This window comes from Genypterus blacodes, unplaced genomic scaffold (genome assembly GCF_046128005.1).
Source record: "Genypterus blacodes isolate CSIRO-AG114 ecotype Tasmania unplaced genomic scaffold, CSIRO-AGI_Gbla_v1 ptg000589l_1, whole genome shotgun sequence".
NCBI lineage: Eukaryota > Metazoa > Chordata > Actinopteri > Ophidiiformes > Ophidiidae > Genypterus > Genypterus blacodes.
This window is the reverse complement of record NW_027467319.1, coordinates 194,712-216,347: the sequence shown is the minus strand read 5'-3', so window position 1 is coordinate 216,347 and position 21,636 is coordinate 194,712. Positions and strand designations below refer to the sequence as shown.

General features: G+C 52.0%; 2 protein-coding genes across 5 annotated transcripts; both read left to right on the top strand.

The window, feature by feature from the left end:
• Positions 1-2,959: 2,959 nt before the first annotated feature.
• LOC142990551 (transferrin receptor protein 1-like) lies at positions 2,960-10,945 on the top strand. Of its 3 annotated transcripts, none has more exons than XM_076140365.1 (19): positions 2,960-3,004; positions 4,782-4,833; positions 5,224-5,455; positions 5,792-5,975; positions 6,083-6,220; positions 6,344-6,428; positions 6,518-6,640; positions 6,752-6,847; positions 6,923-7,062; positions 7,166-7,335; positions 7,499-7,618; positions 7,711-7,796; positions 7,882-7,945; positions 8,073-8,140; positions 8,245-8,312; positions 8,404-8,494; positions 8,731-8,958; positions 9,049-9,198; positions 9,483-10,945. In XM_076140365.1, the coding sequence occupies exons 2-19, from the start codon at positions 4,801-4,803 to the stop codon at positions 9,693-9,695; spliced, it is 2,289 nt and encodes a 762-aa protein (XP_075996480.1). In that variant the 5' UTR covers positions 2,960-3,004; positions 4,782-4,800; the 3' UTR covers positions 9,696-10,945. The 3 variants fall into 3 exon arrangements, with proteins under 3 accessions (XP_075996480.1, XP_075996482.1, XP_075996481.1); XM_076140367.1 differs by having other exon boundaries at positions 2,960-3,052; XM_076140366.1 differs by lacking the exon at positions 2,960-3,004 and having other exon boundaries at positions 4,440-4,833.
• A 441-nt stretch (positions 10,946-11,386) lies between these two features.
• Positions 11,387-20,533, top strand: tnk2a (tyrosine kinase, non-receptor, 2a). Of its 2 annotated transcripts, none has more exons than XM_076140369.1 (21): positions 11,387-11,527; positions 13,877-14,155; positions 14,360-14,516; positions 14,591-14,661; positions 14,782-14,988; positions 15,091-15,240; positions 15,420-15,515; positions 15,618-15,799; positions 15,951-16,077; positions 16,166-16,312; positions 16,701-16,795; positions 16,890-17,084; positions 17,256-17,347; positions 17,448-17,492; positions 17,724-17,959; positions 18,389-18,592; positions 18,992-19,629; positions 19,703-19,838; positions 19,954-20,049; positions 20,181-20,308; positions 20,446-20,533. In XM_076140369.1, the coding sequence occupies exons 2-21, from the start codon at positions 14,039-14,041 to the stop codon at positions 20,450-20,452; spliced, it is 3,126 nt and encodes a 1,041-aa protein (XP_075996484.1). In that variant the 5' UTR covers positions 11,387-11,527; positions 13,877-14,038; the 3' UTR covers positions 20,453-20,533. The 2 variants fall into 2 exon arrangements, with proteins under 2 accessions (XP_075996484.1, XP_075996483.1); XM_076140368.1 differs by having other exon boundaries at positions 11,387-11,531; positions 13,879-14,155.
• Positions 20,534-21,636: the final 1,103 nt, after the last annotated feature.

Sequence of the window (21,636 nt, the reverse complement as noted above, 5' to 3'; positions counted from 1 at the left end):
TGGAGGCTATTTATGGATCCTTTCCAAAATCCACACGAAAACAGCGCAGATACTCGGAGTCTCACCCATTTATGTGTCCCGGTGCGCCGGTTGTGCTCTGCAGGCTGCTCGGTACCCCGGTAACGGCGGGAGGGCAGGGATCCTGAGGTTGTTCCAGGTGGAGGAGGTTCGTGCCGGACCGGACCGAGCCCCAGCCTCCCTACGCGAACTGGAGATCCGCTACAGCGCCGCTGAAACGGGAGGAGCGTCAGATGAAACCATATTCCTTCCTCTTTTCACTGCTCTCTCTCTCTCTCTCTCTCTCTCTCTCTCTCTCTCTCTCTCTCTCTCTCTCTCTCTCTCTCTCTCTCTCTCTCTCTCTCTCTCTCTCTCTCTCTCTCTCTCTCTCTCTCTCTCTCTCTCTCTCTCTCTCTCTCTCTCTCTCTCTCTCTGCTGCCTTCATGGGCTGCCCGTAAATCTTAGTTTCTCGCTTCTTTGCACGCGAACTCTGTCAAAATCCCGGAGGCATCTCTTGCTCTTTTGTTAATTGCAATACTTACGCTAATTACTGCTTTTATACCGCAACTTTTGAGTGAAACAGTTTCATCGTTCTTCATTGTGACTCACAGGCCGACAGCTTATTACAAACGATGCAGAATTTCCGATAGTCAGTGAAGGCGTCATCTCTCTGGACTCAAACCTTGGTTGGCACCTATGTTGAGCAAATCTCGCGATACTAAACGCCCACACAGTGAGTGCGATAGTTCCAGCTGGTGTTTACATGGAGCTCCAATTCCAATTCATTGTTTTGCTTTATTTATATCTAAATGTTGCATTACTGCCTATATAAAGTCTGCTCACCTCTCATTCTGTTACCCTGGCATGAACGTATAGAAAGCCTCACACACAGATGCACACACACACAGATGCACACACACACACACACACACACACCAAGCCTCTGTGGATCAAACTGCATGCAGTGGAGAATGTGCTGGCAGCAGCAGAAAGAGCCAGATGGGACGATCAAGAGATATAGAAGAGAGAGAGGGAACCTTCCACCATCACAGTGTCACTGGATGGAGCTCAAGTTCTACTCAGGGAAACGGCAATGCCTTGGTCAACGGTCATGGCTAACATGCTCCGCTGAGTAAACCCTCACAGACTTCATCATCACAAACCAGAGACAACAAGGGATCTGAACCCAGGACCTCTGGTGATTCAATATGAGTGTTTCAGAACTGTCAACGCTGCTGGAATACATTTCTATGGTGTTCAGAGCTCAAACTAACATCTTGTAGGTCCTTCAATAGTCTCTCCCATTCACTGTCGGAGCGAGAGCGACAGAATCTCTGTCTGCTTCAACAGATTTGCTGCTTTTCAATGGAAATGTAAAACCTCCAGACTCTCACTCTGGAGTTGTACTATCTTGTAGTGCATGTAGGAGCCATGAATGTCTGCACACGGAGGCTGTCTCACTAAACTCCTGAAGCTTTAGGGAACTTATTCCCCTGCACTCTCTCACAATCACAACTTCCTTTTCTTTCAACTCACCCAAGCACCCAAGAGTACATCCGGCCCCACAGCTCATCTCTGTGAAGACTCACTTCTGCCACACCTCATCAGGAGAGCGGGTTGGAGGAGCCTGATGCTCAGCTGAAGGCTCTACAGAGCTCCATTCACTCTGGTTTGAGAGGTTGATTGAAAATGCCGAAAAAAAAGTCATAAGTGTTATGAAATCGACTCCTCACAGCATCCAGCTGTGCTGCTGCCTGTGGAGAGACACACACACTTTTATCTGACCCTGAGAGCTCTGAGCTGGGAGCTCCTCCCCTCTCCTCCCCTCTCCTCTCCTCTCCAGAGACGAGCGCTTATTTCAATCCAAAGCACTAAGGTGACACCATCTGGGACAGCTTTGTAACTGCAATTGCATTTTGCCACCTGGTGTCCATGTGGATACACACTCACAGAATACACACATGTGGAATCTGCAGTGTTGCATTCAAGGTTTCTTACATTTATTCACAAAGACATCAGTCACAGCTCCTATGTTGTGGTTTGAATGCAGTACAGTAAAGTCCTCTGTGCTGACACCACATCATTATTATGAGATACCCAGAAAGTAAAGAACAGATACAAGCGGCCACGACATAACAGCTCACAGATCGTCTGAACCACAGAGTAACAAGCTCCTCCCTCATATGTGAGGGAATAGAAACAACAAATGAATGAAGGTTATTTTTCTAAGGGCAGATTTGGGGGCACCGGTTGTCATGTTTGTTAATTATTGGTAAAGGAACTGCAGTTTACAGGGAGGACCTCTTCTTCTCTTTCCTTCTTCCTGTTATACTTCTCTTCCCCTCCTGGTTTGTTTTTACTTCGTGGTGACCTTCCAGTAACCAACAGCTACTAAACAGGCTTAAACATACTTTGGAGGATTTTATCAGCAGCTTGTGTTTTTTTTAAAACACACCTCAGTGAGCAAACTGCATCGGTGAGGCACAGTGAGTTGTTTGTCAGGGCTTGCCAAGAAGGAAATGTGAGGCTACATCAAATATGTTTACAGGACGCAGGACTTCCATTTCTTGGAATGGAACACAGATATTTTTTGAAGGGAAATTATTTTGAGTGATACATTTAGATGTGTGTGGAATGACACACAGCAGAATGTCATAAAGAGACATTATGAGAAGTTTCGAGAAGAAAGCCTGAGTGTCAAATGAAGGGTGTGCAGACTTGAGTGCTCAAATTATCCAAATAAAATAAGATTGACTTCTTTCGCGCAAATTAAACCTAGAGGAACCCCGATGTATTACAACTTTATTCTCTACATCACTCCAATTTAAAAACAAAACAAAACTCCAGCACCCCTAGCATGTGCATTTATGAGATTTCCCACGGCACATAAAGGCAGCATCACCCGCTCCTCATGGCTGTATTAGCTCGTTGACGTAATGACGTAATGCGGATGTGCGGTTATAAAATAATCGCGGCTTGGCGGGCAGGGAAGGACACCGGCTGCACGGTGAGGACGCGCACACGCACACGCACACGGACACGGACACGGACACAGGTCAGATGAAACAACATGTCCGTCCTTCATGTTACTTTAAATGTTGCTCCTCCGCAGGTCTCTTGTCTCTCTGGTCCGTGAACGCGTCGCCTAGCTTAGTCATGTAAACGATGCAGCGCTAAAGCGTCTGAGTCACACATTCACATTAAAGTCTATAAACCGTGAACAGAATATGTCTCATGGTGATTCAGACTTTATCCAATTAGATTTTCTGTCTCTGATTTGGAGTTTGAATGCACTATTGTGGAGATTAAACACTCCATTACGAAACACTTATATACACATAAGTACTATACTATACTGCCCTAAACTGTAATATACTGGACTTATTTGTATTCTTTAAAAGAGTATATATACATACTACATACTCCTGATTTATTGTACTTTAAACCAGAAAAAATACAAAGTAAAGACAACAGACAATAGATTTAAATTAGTCAAGTTATATTATTATATCTAAACTATCTGATATTTTCTATGCAATGAAATGTCAACAAACATGAATGAAGAAGTATTGGTCATAGTGAGATTGCAGATATATTTGGAGTAACGACTCAATCTGCTGTGTTGTTTTACTCTGAAAGTGACCTGAAGTTCTTCTATCTACCTTTGTTGAACACACTTATTGTAAGTCGCTTTGGATAAAAGCGTCTGCTAAATGACCGTAATGTAATGTAATGTAATGTAAAGTCAATAACAGGTCTAGTCTGCTTCCTGCCTGCCTGAGACGATCCTCTGTTTATCACTTCAGCCATGCTAGGAGATTGAATGTCTTTCCAGTAAAATGTCACGACTTTGACTTAGATAAGGAGACGCCGCTGCATCACTTCCTGTCTGAGCCTCATCTCGTCTCAGATGGAGTCAAACTGCGTCGGCTTCCACATGTGGCTCGATGATGGCACACATTATCATCACACACTATCAACTGCACACGCACACAAAGGCACAACACCAATCATCTCTCTCAAAGATATTTAGAAATATGAAATAAAAGCAGAAACAGAAGAATGGAGTCAGCAGGTGAAGCAAACAGCGGCCGGGGTCAAAGGTCACAGTTAAGGCTGTGACAATTATGTGTGTCTCAGTTGAAATAGCATCTGATGGATGATTCTGCATTACCGCCTTCAGCCCAGCTGGTGGCGGTAATGCATGAAACGTTAGAGGAAGACGAAGAGGAAGGAAGATGATTCAGCGATGTGGCAGAAGGTGAAGATGCTACAGGTGACAGGCCGACAGGAAATGTTTCCACGGCAACAACAAATGATATACAGCTCTGCACACACACACACACACAATAGACTCAACTATAAAACAGTATGAAAATATATCTTAAATATAAGATCCTAAATCCATTCAGCCTACAGAAGGTCTCTCTCTCTCTCTCCCTCTCTCTCTCTCTCCCTCCCTCTCTCTCTGTCTCTGTCTGTCTCTCTCTCTCTCCCTCTCTCTCTCCCCCCCCCCTACCCTCACTGAGTAACGGCTGCTTGTTTACACAAACACACCTACTGGAAACCTTCATGTCCGTGTGAAAAGCAGCTCTGTTTCCATCTACACACACACACACACACACACCCGTACAGACACACACCTATGTACACACACGCCCACGCACACACACCCTCTCTCCCCCCCTCTCTCCTCCTCATGTTGCTCTCTCTTTGCCTCACTGCGTCACTTTGTGTGTTTGGTTTTTGAGTTTTCCTGTATTTTGCCCTCCTTCTGTCTTCAGATCGCCGACGACGACGACCATGGATCGACTGAGGACAGCGTTCAACAAGATGGTGAGTGCATCCCAGTCCATTTCCATGCCTTCGCCGCCTGGTGCTTTATTTTGAAAGCGCTCCGCCTGCTCCTGGTCTGCAGACGAGAGCAAACGCTTCCTGTGGTCTAGACCAAAGTGGTACGCAGACGCTATGCATTCTGGGTAGTGTAAACAGCAAATACGCAGCGATCTTAGCGAGCCACAATGAGCCGCGGGTGCGCTTGGTGTGAGGGAGCAATGGTGTTCCTTCTGCATCGACGAAGAACCAACGCACAAAAACACAGACGGTGAAGACCAGACCAAGAAGAAGAAGAAGAGGAAGAAGAAAAGGAAGAAGAGTGTAGATTTCTTGTTCTCTGTGTTGTGGTGGGCGTTGTGTGGACCTGTGTGGTGCTCCTGCCCCCTGTAGGTGAACAGTGAGCGGTACAGCAGGTTCACCCTGCAGCCCGAGGACGGCGGAGGGACACACATGGAGGTCACGCTGTCCGACGACCCCGTAGACCACGCCGAGGACCAGGACCAGGACCAGGACCAGGTACGGGTCCGGTCTGGCCCCGGGAGCCTCAGCTCCCCTCCCCAGCATCGCAGCCGGCAGACTCTTTGCTTCATGGCCCTGGGAATCCTGCTGATCTTCACCATCGGTAGGGCAAAGTCATTGTTTGTTGGGTCCGACAGGTTTCCTCCATGTTTGTTTGACACTTTGTCCACAAGGGGGCGACGTGAGGCCCGACCCTCAGTTCCATGGTGACGTGAAACTCCTGCACGAGTTCACGACAACTATTCTGACTGGTGTAAATGAGGGCAGGAGTCGTTGCCTCTTCTCTGCTAAGATCAAGGGAACAATGCCGCCCCTATGGTTTCTGTAGGTACTGCACCTTACGGGCAGAGTCAGTTCAGGGTAGCTAGCTTGCGTGGTGTGAAAGCGTGTGCTGTTGGCGTGGAGTGTGAGTCCTCTTGGTGCCTGTGCTCGTGTCCAGGCTACTCGGTCGGCTACGTCAGCCACCGGAAGCCGGAAGGAAGGAAGGAGGAAGCAGAGGTGCAGGCTGACGCTCCGCCCCCGCCCCCGCCACCGCCGGCGCCAGAAGCTCAGATGGACTGGAAGGACGTCTCCAAATTACTGTCGCAGAAACTCACGTCCCGCGCCTTTGAGGAAACTCTGAGGTGTGTATCTGTGCGTCTATCTACACACACACACACACACACACACACACACACACACACACACACAGATCCCAGACGTCTGATGTGAGCGTTGCGTTTGTCTCCAGAGACTTTGACGTGCCCAGACGATCAGCGGGCAGTGAAGGAGACGCTCGCCTTGGAAATCAGATCTTTGACCAGTTTGAGAAGCTGCAGATGAAGCCGTGGACCGACGTCCACTACGTCCCGCTGCCGGCGCCAGACGGGTACGTGAGCCCGGTTCAGTTCAGCGCCGGGTTTGGTTACAAACTAATAAACTGATATGATGATTGATCTTCTGAGGAGTTGGATTGAGGGTCATACCTTTCGTCCTTTGCTCCTACCGACAGCGAGCGTCCAAACCGCGTCCTCTTGGGGTCGGAGGTCTTCTTGCCTCAGGGCTATCTCGCCTACAGCGCCACAGGAAGTGTCCCGGTGAGTTTCCTCCACTTGAGCCTCAACCGTGAGTGGAAACCGTGCGTCCTAACGAATGGAACGCACCCTCTCTCTGTCGGCACGTGTAGGGCAAGCTGGTGTACGGCAACTACGGCCGCCAAGTGGACCTGAGTGTTCTGGAGAGGACGGGCGTGGAGCTGAGAGGCTGCGTGATGCTGCTGCGAGCCGGACGCCTGGGGTTCCCTCAGCAGGTGGGCCAACGCACGCACGCACGCACGCTCCAACTTCATCCTCCAGTTTGCTTTATCGTGTCTTTAAGAGGGGACGTGCCTGTTTGTCTTCTTCTTTTGTCTCCTGTCCAGGTAGCCAATGCTGCAGCAAAGGGGGCCTCCGCTGTCCTGGTCTACCCAGACCCTCAGGACTACAGCTATGATGCCAACACGCCGCTGTACGGACACGTGAGTCAGATCTCAGGCGGCACTCGGAGGGTTCCTGTCTGTCTTTGCCTCTAATCACCTCTGGATTGTCTTCAGGTCCACCTGGGCTCCGGCGACCCTTACACTCCTGGATTTCCTTCCTTCAACCACACCCAGTTCCCCCCGACCCGCTCATCCGGCCTGCCCGCCATCCCGGCCCAGACCATCACCGCCCAGATGGCCGCGGCTTTTCTGAAGTGAGGCCAACCGCCGTGTGTGCGTGTGTGCGTGTGGGTGTGTGTGTGTGTTTGTCTGTGTGTCACTCACCAATGTTCCCCTGGCCGTCGCTCTGCTCTCTAGGAAGATGGGCGGCCCTGAAGCGGAGGTCAGCAGCGGTTTTAAAGGTGGCATTCCTTCAGCGGCGTACACGCTGGGAGGCGTGGAGAACGCCACGGTCGAGGTGAACAACGTTCTGGTCGCCAAGGAGATCCACAACGTGTTTGGAGTCATCAGAGGACTCATAGATCCTGGTAGGGCGTGGCTTCTTAGGCAGGCGTGGACGATGGCGGCCACAGCAGTCTGTTTGACCCTGTGTGTGTGTGTGTGTGTGTGTGTGTGTGTGTGTGTGTGTGTGTGTGTGTGTGTGTGTGTGTGTGTGTGTGTGTGTGTGTGTGTGTGTGTGTGTGTGTGCAGATCGTTTCGTGGTGCTGGGAGCTCAGAGAGACGCTTGGGGCAGCGGCTCGGCCAGAGCCACCGTGGGCACGGCCATCCTGACGGAGCTCGCCAAGGCCGTCAGCCAGATGGTGCAGAAGGGTAACCGGGGAAACGGCCCACTTCCTCTACTCAGCGATGGCTTCACGTGACTTAGACTTGGACTTCACATCTGCATGTTTGTGTGTTCTTAGACGGTTTCAAGCCCAAGAGAAGCCTGGTGTTCGCCAGCTGGAGCGCCGGAGAGTTCGGAAGTGTCGGCGCCACCGAGTGGTTGGAGGTAAGAAGAGCGACATCACCGCACAGAGAGGAACGGTGGAAGAACCCAGGTCTTCATGCTTCTTTCATGTTCACTTCCTCCTTAGGGCTACGTGTCCTCGCTCGACAGATGTGCCGTCAGCTACATAAGCCTGGACGGCGCCGTCATGGGTCTGTACCACACACACACACACACACACACACACACACACACACACACACACACACACACACACACACACACACACACACACACACACACACACACAGCTTACCGAGTCTCCCGTCGTGTCGGCAGGTCGTGGAAGCTTGGCGGCCTCGGCGAGTCCTCTGCTGTACGGCGTCCTTGAGAGCGCCATGAGAGACGTAAGCGTAAATCACCACCACCTCGTCTGTCTGCCTGCCTGCCTGTCTGTCTGTCTGTCTGTCTGTGCCGGGTCGCTTCACGTCCGTTTGCCCCGTCTGCACAGGTCCAAAGTCCGCTGGGTTCTGGGTCGGTGTACGACATGGTGGGAGGAGCTACATGGGAGAGCAGCGTGTAAGTAGAGAACGACACAGAAGCACAGAGAGGAAGAAGAAGAAGGATCATGGCAAACGTTCAACTTTGACCTTTGTGTGTGTGTGTCCAGGCTGAGGCCCATGTCCCTGGAGGATGCTTCCTATCCCTTCCTGGCCTCCTCTGGGATTCCCTCCGTCTCCTTCCACTTCACCTCTCAAAATGTGAGCCTCGGAGCAAAACCTGTGTACACACACACACACACACACACACACACACACACACACACACACACACACACACACACACACACACACACACACACACACACTAACACACAGTCTGTGTTGTTGAGGCGCATGTGTAGTGATGTCGGTCTAATCAGTGTTGGTCTGTGTGTTTGTCTGCGTGTGCGTGTGTGTCCCTGTGTGTGTGTCACTGTGTGTGTGTGTCTCTAAAGGCCGACTCTTATCCGTACTATGGCACCACCCTGGACGACATGGACCACCTGGGCTATGAGACCAACCATCGCAGCAGTGAGATGGCGGCGGCGGCGGGCCGGTTGGCGGGGGCGATGGCTCTGCGGCTGGTTCACGACCACCTGCTGCCTCTGGACGTGAGCCGGTACGGCGGCAGCCTCACCAAGGCCGTGGTCCAGGTCTACAAGCGCGTCACGGCGCTCACGCAGGTCTGCAGGGTCACGCACACACACCACCACACCGCCACATGTTCTGTCCTTCTGATGTTTGTGTTGGTGACGGGTCTTTGCGTGGGGCAGTTGGGCCAGCTGGAGGGCGTGAGTCCTGACTGGATGAACAGCGCACGAGGATCCTTCCAACGAGCCGCCGCCGCCATCAAGACCGCCGCCGCCAATATTGACGTCCGTGACAAGGAGGCGTGTCGCATCCTCAACGACAGGATCATGAGGGTGTGTGTGTGTGTGTGTGTGTGTGTGTGTGTGTGTGTGTGTGTGTGTGTGTGTGTGTGTGTGTGTGTGTGTGTGTGTGTGTGTGTGTGTGTGTGTGTGTGTGTGTGTGTGTGTGTGTGTGTGTGTGTGTGTGTGTGTGTGTGTGTGTGTGTGTGTGTGTGTGTGTGTGTGTGTGTGTGTGTGTGTGTGTGTGTGTGTGTGTGTGTGTGTGTGTGTGGCTAACCCTGCATGTGTGTGTAGATGGAGCGATGTAAACGCCGCTGTCTTCTTCTCCCTCATGCCAGGTTGAACACAACCTCCTCTCGGCGTACGTGTCTCCTGTGGACGTTCCTTTCCGTCACCTCCTGCTGGGACGGGGCACACACACTCTGGCGGCCATCGCCGAGACGACGGACATGAAGCTGCTGCACATTGAGCTAGCTCTGGCCAGCTGGAGCCTGCAGGGCTGCGCCAACGCCATGACGACAGACATCTGGGATCTGAACAACCACATCTGAAGAGGGCAGGGGGTGTGTGTGTGTGTGTCTCTGTGAGTGTGTGTGTCTGTGTGTGTCTCTGTGTGTGTGTGTGTGTGTGTGTGTGTGTGTCTGTCTCTCTGTGTGTGTGTCTGAGTGTCTATGTGTCAACCCCCCCAGCTCCTTCTCTGCCTCTCCTCCTGACTCCTCCCCTCTGATCTGACTCCTTCCCTCTGACTCCTCCCCCTGTCTCTGTCTCTTTATCTCTACTTGTGTTGTTTTGTATTTATGAGTGGCAGCGCCTGCTATAAATATATTTATGGGTTTGTCTTTTTATACCACGTTATCGGGAGCAGTGCCTTCCATAATTATGACGGTTATACTGTCTGATCCTACAGCAGCATCTGCTAGACCAACGCCACGGAAAGGAAAGAAGGGAAGTGAAGAAGGGAAGGAAAGAAGGGAAGAGGGGTTTGGGACGTTTATGTTGCACAGAGCAGTTTGGAGCCGCTTACATCTCCAATATGTTCACTTATCGGGAGCAGTGCCTTCCATGATGGCCAGCAGGGATGGTAGTGTGTCTGTCTGCCTACCTGTGTGTGTGTGTGTGTGTGTGTGTGTGTATGGAGGGCAGCGTCTCTCATATTTCACTTTGAAGGGTGGAACAACTTATCGGGAGCAGTGTTTCCCAGAGTTTTATACTTGACCTATTTATTTGTTTTGTCTGTGTGTGTGTGTGTGTGTGTGTGTTTGTGTTGGGGTAAAAAAAAAAAAAAAGCTCACCAGGCTTCAATGAATTCACAAATTAAAAGTGAAGGCTCTTGGTTTATGTGGAGCTTTTATTCTGAAGCTCAGACAGGAAGTACCTCTTTGATACTGTCCATGTATTTTTTTTTGTTCTTCTGAGCTCATGCAGTATTAAATCTGGAACATTCACGGGGACAATTGTGATGTCTGTGTGACCTTTGACCTTTACTGGCGAGGCTGTGCTGGTTTCTAGCCGCTCTGTTTGCCGCTCTGCCTCTCTGGAGCTCTATCTCTGCTGAAGGCCTTACAGAGCTCCTCCAGCAGGGGGCCGATCAGATCCAGTCTGCTTTGGTTCCTTAATCTAACTTCAAAAGTGGAACCTGCTCAATCGCAAAGCTAAATTGCCAAGTGGACCCCCCAACTACGTGTGTGTGTGTGTGTGTGTCTGTGTGTGGCGCTACGATGTCGGTACGAAGCAAAACCTGCTGACCAAACAGTTTGGAAATGTTGAAACTGTAATAACTAATAAATGCATCCCAGTCTGAGGTGTGTGTGTGTGTGTTTTGTGTGTTCCACTCTCCTGCTCCTGTTCACCACACTGTACTGACATGTGATGAGCACATGAACACAGTCACATGGCAGAGATCACATACCAGTCTATAGGAACACACACACACACACACACACACAACAATTACATCATTGCTTTCACGTGGGGAGTTGTGATTCCAATTAACAGCAAACTGAATTGGGGGGGGGGGGAATCCCAGTGTAAAACGCTACACTGTCAAACACTGCACGTTGCGGTTCTGTGAATATTGCGCTTCTTTTTTCTTTAAGTACTAAAGGACTTAAGTACTTTGTGAAATGAGCGTCGTTTCGTGCTTAACAGTTCACTTTGAGCTCTTATTTTGAAAGGCCCGGTGCCCAGAGCGGAAGTGGTCTTATTTTGGTGAGCGCTCCTTTAAGGTTACGCACAGCCGGGCCAGTGACGCTCGAATCTCGGCAGGCGCACTGAGGAGCGACCGGAATTAACGGAGCCGAATCACCGATAACCACAACGGCCCCGCCGGAGCTCTGCGCCATCCCGGGGGGAAGCGGGCCGGACCGGGAGGAGGACGACTCAGGTCGGTGCGCCTGGTACCGTTACCGCTCCGCCTGCATGATGTGCGTGTGTGTGTATGTGTGTGTGTGTGTGTGTCTGTGAGAGAGAGAGATGCTACGCGGTTGCAGTTTGATCTATAATTATTATAAATATCAAGTAAATTAAACAAAGATTGAGATGTTGATCAGAACTCAGACAGGCAGGTGACAGGATAATCAGCTTTACAGAGTGTGCGCGTGTGTGTATGTGTGTGTGCGTGTGTGCGCGTGTGTGTGTGCGTGTTAGAAGCTGCACCAATTAAAGATGGTGTGTGTGTGTTCTGATATTGAAAACATCACATTCCATCGCTACAACCCAGCAGCGGGATGCTGGCTGAAGACGACTGAGGACATTAGGACCAGGATGTTCCGTCTGTGCTTCTCTACCCAAAGATAAGAGAGATGAATAGAGATTGAAAGAAGCGATTCTTTCATTAAGGCCAAAGGAAGAAGAACTACAACAACAAAAATAAACAAGTCCATTCTACATATAGCCACTTCTGAGAAAACTATCATAACAAACCTCAGGATTCACTTAAATAAACGAATAAATATGTAATTGTATGCAATCAGAAGATAAAGAAACAGCTTGTCGTCTTTTCTCCAGGTTCCTTTAGTTAAGATATCAGTCCTGAGTGTGTCGGAGCTTCAAGCGGGCCGGACGCAGATACAGTCTGGCTGCACTCCTCTTTGTGTCCAGCAGAGGGCGGCCACAGCAGGAGTTACTCCTCGCATACTTTGTTAGATTGAGGCAGGATCTCACTCCTGACTCCCCGCGGAGCCGATATGGAGCCAGCCTGGCCCCCGTCTGAGGCGACAGGCCGGTCTCCATCTGCCAGAGGCTTCCTCGGGCTGCGTTCCACTCTGAGGAGGATGTGAGATGTTCCACTCATCTCCTGGCTCAGGTCGCCCAGGAGCTCGTCTGGGAGCAGACCGGGTCGTCTCACATTTGTTACAATTCAACCCCGATGCTGGGGAATTTCAGTGAGACAGCAGTTTCACCCCGATTCAGCCCAGTTACAGGAAGTGAGCCAAACACGCTATGCATTATGGGCCGTGTGCTGTTGGGACCAGATGCTGCGCCGCTCCGCCATGTTTGCTCGATATTTTGCCGAATTTCTGACCAATGAGCGACATCATCTGATCCCCTCCGGTTCAGTTTTGAGAGTTTATACTGAAACCAGTCCACCATTTAAGATGATGTCATCCTGTATGATAACAGTGTAGCGTTAAGAGGCCTAAGGGTCTCAGGTGCGCGACGCTGGGATGAGACAGCAAAGCAGAACAGTACACACACACACACACACACACACACACATTTAGCTTCCTATATTTAGAACAACGCCCTCAATAAGAAACGTGTGCACAGATGGACAGAAAGCTCCGGCTTTGGGGACACACACACACACACACACACACACACACACACACACACACACACACACACACACACACACACACACACACACACACACACACACACACCAGCACGTTTGAATTTCGTGGATGAGATACAAATGATGTCATCTCATAGACGAGTGCATGAAGGTGTGAAGAGCCATGCAGTGATGTCATCGCTGCTGCTGTATGAACAAATGAGTCTTTCTTAGTTATCCACGGTTGCTAATGGTAATGGCTCAGTGTCACTCCTGTCACTTCTCCCCTCTGAGTCAGTATAAACATATAACCATGTACAGGTGTGTGTGTGTGTGCGTGTGTGTGTGTGTGTGTTGTACTGCGAGTGGTTAAATGGCAGATTGTGCCACGCCCACATGTAATGAGTCTGAATGTAAGGAAGGGGCGGGGGGGAAGACGTTAGCGTCTAAGTGAACACACAGCTTCCTGTAGAGGAGCTCTCTCCTTCCTACAGACCACAGGACCGGTGAGGACAGCTGTGTGTCGTCACCATGGCAGCAAATAAGAGAGGACCAAGAGAGAGTGCAGGGTTGGGCTGACATCAAACATCAGCGTCCATGCATTCACTCCCTCATCTGTGTGTGTCCATACAGTCTGAGCTCAGAGTGGAGCTGCTGAATTATTAACATCAGCTGCTGAGCCACGGGGAGAGAGGGAGGGAGGGAGGGAGAGAGAGAGAGAGAGAGGGATAGAGAGAGGGAGGGAGGATGTATGGAGGTGCCCTACGCTGCAGAACGTCGTGAGTCAGCAGGAGAAAGAAAGGACGACAGGAAACGTGGAGAGAGAGAGAGACAGAGAGATAGCTTATGATCCATCTGAATGGTGAGGGAGAGTGGAGTCTCACTGTGTGTGTGTCTGTGTGTGTCTGTGTGTGTCTGTGTGTGTGTGTGGTGTGTGTGCGCCCATCGACTGAGCAGAGAGAGAGAGAGAGAGAAGGTCATGGAGCTGAGAGGAGAATAGGAGAACTCCAGTCAGAGTAAAGGGAACACGACAGAGAGCTCCTCGGAACATTCAGCTCTGCAGACAGACGGAGGAGGAGGAGGAGGAGGAGGAGGAAGAGCAGGCCAGGCGCTCGCAGCATGGGGGAGAGCTACATGTACCGACGCCTTCCTTACAACCGAGGAGCGGAGGAGGCAGAGGAGGAGGATGAAGAGGAGAGAGAGACGGGGATCAGAGAGCGAGTCGGCGGACAAACGGTAAAGTTGGATTCAGTGTGTGTGTGTGTGTGTGTGTGTGTGTGTGTGTGTGTGTGTGTCTTAGGCAGAAAGATGCTCATGAAGAATTGTTTTGATTTTGAGGGCTGTACCATAGACAACCATCCAGAGTGTGTGTGTGTGTGTGTGTGTGTGTGTGTGTGTGTGTGTGTGTGTGTGTGTGTGTGTGTGTGTGTGTGTGTGCAGTGTGAGGAAGGCACAGAGTGGCTGCTTGAGTTGCTGACAGACGTCCAGCTGCAGCAGTATTTCATTCGGATCCGTGACGAGCTCAACGTGACGCGCCTGTCGCACTTCGACTACGTCAAGAATGAAGACTTGGAGAAAATCGGAATGGGTCGCCCAGGTTACCAGACGCACACACTCACACACTGCAACTACACAATCACTGCACAATTCATACCAGCCTGGTTGTTTCAGGTCAGAGGAGGCTGTGGGAGGCGGTGAAGAGGAGGAGAGCGCTCTACAAACGCAAGTCCTGGATGAGCAAGGTCACACACACACACACACACACACACACACACACACACACACACAGCATCTAGGCAAGGTTTGTTGGGTTGTTTGTGTATTCTTAGTGAGTTCACACACACACACACACACACACACAGGTGTTTCCAGTGAAACGACCCGACGCCGACCCCCAGCAGCCCCTCGCCCAGGGGGCGTCGCCCGGTCCGACCCCGGCCAGCGGCGATTCGGGGGCGTCGCTCACCTGTCTGGTCAGAGAGGCGGAGCTTCAGCTGTTTGAGCGGCTGGGAGACGGCACGTTTGGCGTGGTGCGGCGAGGAGAATGGACCGGACCCAACGGCAGAGTGGTGAGAAGGGGGAGGGGCCTAACAGCAGGTCGACATATAAATATAAAAGTCTTTATCCCGACTGATTGATTGAACTTCACACATGTGGCCCCGGGTCTTCAGCTGTCTGTGGCAGTGAAGTGTCTGAAGGCCAGCCTGCTGGACCCGGACGCTCTGGACGACTTCATCAGAGAGGTGAACGCCATGCATTCTCTCAGCCACCAGAACCTGATCCGCCTCTATGGGATCGTCCTCACGCAACCCATGAAGATGGTGAGACACACACACACACACACACACACACACACACACACACACACACACACACACACACACACACACACACACACACACACACACACACACACACACACACACACACACACCCTGTACCTGCTCTTTGATTGTAATTATGTGTGTGTGTGTGTGTGTGTGTGTGTGTGTGTGTGTAGGTGACTGAGCTGGCCCCCCTGGGCTCTCTGTTGGATCGTCTGAGGAAGCGTCAGGGTCACATCCTCATCTCCTCCCTGTGTAGCTACGCTGTGCAGGTCAACACACTAACTTACTCCAGACGTTATAGATTTAGATTTAGATTAAAGTACAACATGTGATGAAGCTGCGTGTGCGTGTGTGTGTGTGTGTGTGTGCAGGTGGCGTGTGGCATGGCCTACCTGGAGCAGAAGCGTTTCCTCCACAGGGATCTGGCGGCCCGCAACGTTCTGCTGTCCACCAACGAAATGGTGAAGATCGGAGACTTTGGCCTGATGAGGGCGCTGCCCACACACACAGACCAGTACATCATGGAGGAGGGCCACAAAATCCCCTTCCCCTGGTAAGACGGCAGCAGGGTCTGTGCAGCGCAGAGAGGAGTCACCGTGTCTTCTGACCTCAGTCTCCTCCTCGAGTCCACGGGACCTTCAAACACACATGGAACATTTTCAGACTTATGACTCACTCGCTCTCTCTCTCTCCCCCCCCCTCAGGTGCGCTCCAGAGTCTCTGAAGTCCCGCACGTTCTCCCACGCGTCTGACACGTGGATGTTTGGCGTCACGCTGTGGGAGATGTTCACCCACGGACAGGAGCCGTGGGTGGGCCTTAACGGGAGCCAGGTACACACACCACACTGCCACCAGGCCAGTCTCTCCTGTGCCGTCCCGCGTGAAGTGGTCAGGTGTATTTGTGCGTGTGTGTTTGCAGATCCTCCATAAGGTAGACACGGAGGCCGAGCGGCTCTGCAAACCCGACGACTGTCCTCAGGACGTCTACAACGTTATGCTGCAGTGCTGGAGCCCCAAACCCGAAGACCGACCCACCTTCATCGCCCTCAGAGACTTCCTGCTCGAGGTAGGTTGTGGGTTGATGCCTGTAACCTCTGATGTCACAGATGTTGTAAGGTGCAGCTCAACCCTACAGGTCAACTCTGGGTTTCATTTCAGGTTCATTGTGTTTTTACTCCCAGGTTTGGTGTTGTTGCACAATGTTTTCTCCAAATTGAGCCTTTCCTCTTAAGGTTACAGCGAGTGTTCCACAAGCCCCTCCCCCTGTGAAAGTGGGTGTAGGTTAGGGTTCACCTGTGCGTCCAGCGTACCACACCCATGGTTCTCCCTGGCCGTGGAGCTGCTGCAGTCACTCAGATGTCCCAAGATGGCGGCGGGTAGTTTCATAGCTGTCATGGCAACGCTGTGTAGTGCTTCCCTCATGCTGTCGTTGCGTGTCGTTGCGTGTTGTCCAGACGATGCCCACAGACATGAGAGCGCTGCAGGACTTTGAAGAGGACGAGAAGCTGCAGATAACCATGAATGACATCATCACCATCATAGAGGGAAGGTCAGTGTGTGTTTATACTGTGTTACTAAGGCGAAGAGATTGAACTAGTTTCCCATAAAGGCTCACCTAAACGTTGATGTTTGTGGATTTTCAGAGCAGAACATTACTGGTGGCGAGGCCAGAACCGGCGGACGCTGCGTGTGGGTCAGTTTCCTCGCCACGTGGTCACATCAGTCGCTGGCCTGTCCGCCCACGACATCAGCCGACCGCTCAAACACTCCTTCATCCACACGGGACACGGAGACACGGACCCCCACAGGAGCTGGGGACACGCAGATCGCATAGACAGGTCAGCCACACACACACACACACACACACACACTTAGTTAGTACAGATGTGGCCGTACCACCGCTCACCACCAGAGGGCAGCAGTGAACCATCACTCTGAGAGCCCGGACCCTGGGCTCTCTGCACTCTCGGCCCTCGCTCATGCTGCGTTGTTTGTCTTCTTCCCCTCAGTCTGTACTTGGGGAACCCCATGGACCCCCCCGACATCCTGGGGATGGAACCCCACATCGCCCGGCCGACCAAACTCCCCAACCGCTCTAAGAGTACGTACAGTATAGTCTCTGAAGGGTACTGAACGCTCTGAACGTACAGTTTGTAGAGTTTCGGGGCGTTCATCTGCGTTTCCTCTCTGCTGCGTTTCAGAGCAACCTCCTCCTCGCCCGCCGCAGCCTGCTGTCCTGCTGAAGAGTAAGTTCTTCCTCTCTTCTTGGGTGGTTCCTCTCTGTGTGGCGTCGCTGTGACTCCAGACCTCGTGTCCCACGTCCAACACATGAAGTCTGTTTACATGACCTCTTTATCAACTCGCCTCAAAACCCTCAACAAACAAACAAAGGCGTTTGTGAGATACTTGATGGTTTATACCTTTTAAAGTTTCCGTCCCGGTCTCTCGCTCCCCTCTGTCTCCTTGCTCCTGTGCAGAGCCTTTCTACGACTCTGTGATGGACGATTACGACGACGACGACGACGCCGCCAGCACGTCGTCTGGGCTGAAGAAGCTGGGCGTGTCCCTGGGTCTCAGGCTCCGCCCCTGGGAGGGCTCCAGCGTGCGCTCGGCCAGAAGCGAAGTGTCGCTCATCGACTTCACCGACGACAGCTTCAGCTCGACCACGCCCTCGCCGCTCACAGAGACACAGCCGGACGAAGACACGCTGAAGGTACAGAGAGAGACGGACAGAGACCGTCAACCACTGTAACATCTGCTCTGAACGGACCCTCATGGATCCATGTGGGGCTCTCTCTGCCCTCCACAATAAAAGCTCAACGTATCTCCAGGAGTCACTAAGTGAACTTTGTGACAAGAGAGATATTCCTTCACAACATACAGAGGGTTCAGGGTCAAAGGTCAGAGACTTTTCAAAGCGACTGTCTTCATGTAGAGGAGCTTTAGAGGCTCTAACACGTGATCATGGATCCATAAGGGTCCATTAGAGACCTACAGAGCTGAAAACCTCCAAAAATGCACTGACCTGTCAACCTAAATGAGAGTAGACGTTGGGCTGAAGTCCCAATGTCCTCAAACAACACCACAGTTTGTAAAATCCCACCCAAACCATCACTTTAAGTGTTTGCTCTCTCCCCCTCAGGACACGCCCTCCATCTTGGACTGGCCCCTCCCACAGCCCGCCTACGACGAGGTCGCTACGGACCTGGAGGACCAATCAGAGGACCAAGAGGTGCTGTCCATCAACACAGGATACGCTGACGACGCCTCGGCCTCTTCCGGCGCGTCGTTGCCGGGCAGGAGTGAGTCGCAGTCAGCTGACCTCTTCCAGGAGCTACAGAGAGAGGTAGAGAGAAACGTAAACACCAGGGCAGCTACAAGCTACTCTGGAAGTAGTCCCTAAATAATGTAGCTTAGTAGCTTCATGGGAAAAAATCCAAACGTGTGCTGCTTTACTCTCAAAGCAGGAAAACCTAGAAAACCTGACAAACGTTTAAGAGCTCGTCGAGTAGCTGTGAAGCTTTTGTCAAGCTAAACAGCTCCTTGCACAAAAAAGTACAGCTACTGTTAAGCTACTAGGGGGACAGTAGTTAAGTTAGTAGCTTAGCTCATCCCCACCACTCAGGAGTGAAGCGTTTGTGTTTACCATGTTGGTATAAACACCCGACCACCAACTGACCAATCAATCACAAACACAGCTTGTGAAACACACAGCTCTCATTTTGTGATACTTCTCACTGTGTAGGTGATGGTGAAGCTGCAGGTTCCCATGGCGACAGGCCGCTCCCTCCCCTCCTCCCCCCTCCCCATGGCTCCTTTGGGCCCCCACCGACAGATCTGTCTTCCTCCGCCCTCGCCCTCGTCCGTCTCCTCTTCCTTCTCTTCCTGTTTCGAGGACAAGCCGGTGCTGCCGCCCCGCACGCCCGTCCCCCCGCTGCGACCCTCTAAGAACACGCTGTCGGCCCGCAGCCCCCGCCCACACGCCCGCACCAGCTCCATCTCCCTGGGCAACGAGGAAGACGGGCCTCCTCAGATCCCACCCAGAGACCACGGCCTCTCTCAGCCGGGCTCCCGCTCCTCCTCTCCGCTCCCGCTGGTGCCGCCGCTCTCCTCCTCGCCCATGGCTCTGCCGCCGCCCCCCGTGTCCGTCTCCCCCCGCCGCACATCAAACCTGCTGGGATCCCTGCTCTCCACTTCCCCTTCCTCGCCCTCAGCCACTTCCCATCATTCCCGGCTGGCAGCTCCAGGCTCCTCCCCCTCCTCGTCCACGTCTTTACTGGATCCTCTGACCTTTCGTGAGGGGCGTGGCCTTTCCTGCCTGATTGACAGCCCACAGACTTCCGTCCCCGCCCCTCTGCCAGAGCGTCCAGCTTTCCTGGAGAGGTAAGCATCATAACAGAGCGTGAAGCCCAGAGGAGGCGGAGCTCTTCTGTCTTAATCCTCTCCGTGTCCTCAGATACGGAGCAGCCAACATGGCCGCAGTCAAGCCCATGATGCAGCAGCCCGGCGGCGCCAAACCAAACTCCTCCCACAACAACAACAATGGAGGACCTGCAGCTCCCAGCATGCAACAGGAGCAGAGCATCAAGCAGGCGAGTGAGAGGGAGGAGCGTGAAGTTTAACACCTAGAGTTTTCTTTCTCCAGAGTAAATGTCATCATTTGAATCGCTAAAGTGTCACCATGGTAACTGAACGTGTGATTGACAGGTCCAGGGTGCAGTGCACGGCGTCACGCTGGAGGAGAGCCGGGCTGCACTGCAGAGCTTCAGATGGAGCGTCACTGAAGCCTCGCAACATCTCAAGGTCTCCCTCCCTCTCTGCCTCTCTCTCTGCCCGTCTGCCTGCCTGCCTGCCTGTCTGCCTCCCTCTCTGCCTGTCTGTCTGTCTGCCTGCCAGCTTATTCCAACAACACTAGCTCTCTCTCCCTCTCTCAGGTGGAGCAGTTGTTCCGTCTGGGCCTGCGTTCTCGGGCGGAGTGTGAGGAGCTGCTGCAGGGCTGCCAGTGGAGCCTGGAGCAGGCCAGCTCGCTCATGCTGGACACGTACGGCCCACATCGCAGCAGGTACACACACACACACACACACACACACACACACACACACACACACACACACACACACACACACACACACACACACACACCAACAAGTGCTGCCATCTGTGTCCCTCTCTTCTTCTCGTCTCTTTCCTGTTTCCCAGGAAGTGACAGCTGCAGGCTCGGGATGGACGGGAGACGGAGGAACATCAGGCGGCGCGGTGAACACAGAGCAGCCGCCTGGTGAACACAGAGCAGCCGCCTGGTGAACACAGAGCAGCCGCCTGGTGAACACAGAGCAGCCGCCCGGTGAACACAGAGCAGCGGTTACTTGAACTTTCTTGATGTATTCTTTCTGTTGCTGCTGATTCAAAGTGTTTACGTACGCATGAGCTTTGTGATTCATGCAGAGAAACTGTAAATATTCCTGCTCTTGGTTGCTAACTTTGCCATTTAAATCAGGGAAGTGTGAGCTTCTGCCTCTCTGTCAAACTGTACAGATTAGCCGCGGCGTGAGATCATGTGTCTTCACTCCAGCAGATATTTTTTGAAGACATTTGAACTGCTGGTCAGGAGAAGAAGAAGAATGGTTTATCTCAGCGTGACTGTACAGAAGTATTCACTCATAATGGCTCGGACATTTTTCACATCAGATATGAGCTCCCTGGGTTCACCGCCGCTCAGCAGGTGACTGATCTCCTGCGTTTGTACGTCAGCTATGTTTCCATCCAGGCTTCTGACAAAACCAAGCAAAGATCTAAAGCTGCTACGCCACACACACACACACACACACACACACACACACCTGGAGTGCTCGCAGCGCCCCGGCTTCCTGTGGCGGCGATCCTACGTCTTTACGCTCCACTCCTAAATCACAACAGTGACGTTATGAGCAATAGAGAGACAGATGTTAAGAAATAGCGACAACAAACCACCAGAGGGCTCCAAACATCACATTACACTGCACTGCTTTAAAATATAGCATAAGAATTGTGCGTTGGCCCACTTCTCCATCAGCCCGGTGCTCACAAGTGCAACCTCACACACTCATGCTCTGGTGGGGAGGGGGGAAGTCTGCATGCAGCCAGACTCACACATCAGCTGCCCAATCACACACTTCCTCCTCCTCTGTGCTCAACATCGGACATGGACGCCATCGCCGCTGGCTCCTCCTTCTTCACTGAGCCGCTGTCTCTCCATCGGTTTTACTGCATGGCCTTTTTTTTTAATCAAACAAATGTATTCAATGGTTCTGTTTTGTCAAATTCCAGGCGGTGGAAACGTAGCGTGGGCGAGTTCCAGGCTGATGTCATGTTTGTGTTGTAATCATATGTGGAGCCGCTTCATGCTAACGT

Coding starts and splice junctions, on each gene's coding strand:
- LOC142990551 (XM_076140365.1), top strand. CDS start 4,801: ATGGATCGACTGAGGACAGCGTTCAACAAGATG. Junction 7,797..7,881: donor GCGCCACCGAGTGGTTGGAG/GTAAGAAGAGCG, acceptor CTTCCTCCTTAG/GGCTACGTGTCCTCGCTCGA. Junction 8,495..8,730: donor TCCACTTCACCTCTCAAAAT/GTGAGCCTCGGA, acceptor GTGTCTCTAAAG/GCCGACTCTTATCCGTACTA.
- tnk2a (XM_076140369.1), top strand. CDS start 14,039: ATGGGGGAGAGCTACATGTACCGACGCCTTCCTTACAACCGAGGAGCG. Junction 19,630..19,702: donor CGTCCAGCTTTCCTGGAGAG/GTAAGCATCATA, acceptor CCGTGTCCTCAG/ATACGGAGCAGCCAACATGG. Junction 19,839..19,953: donor AGGAGCAGAGCATCAAGCAG/GCGAGTGAGAGG, acceptor TGTGATTGACAG/GTCCAGGGTGCAGTGCACGG.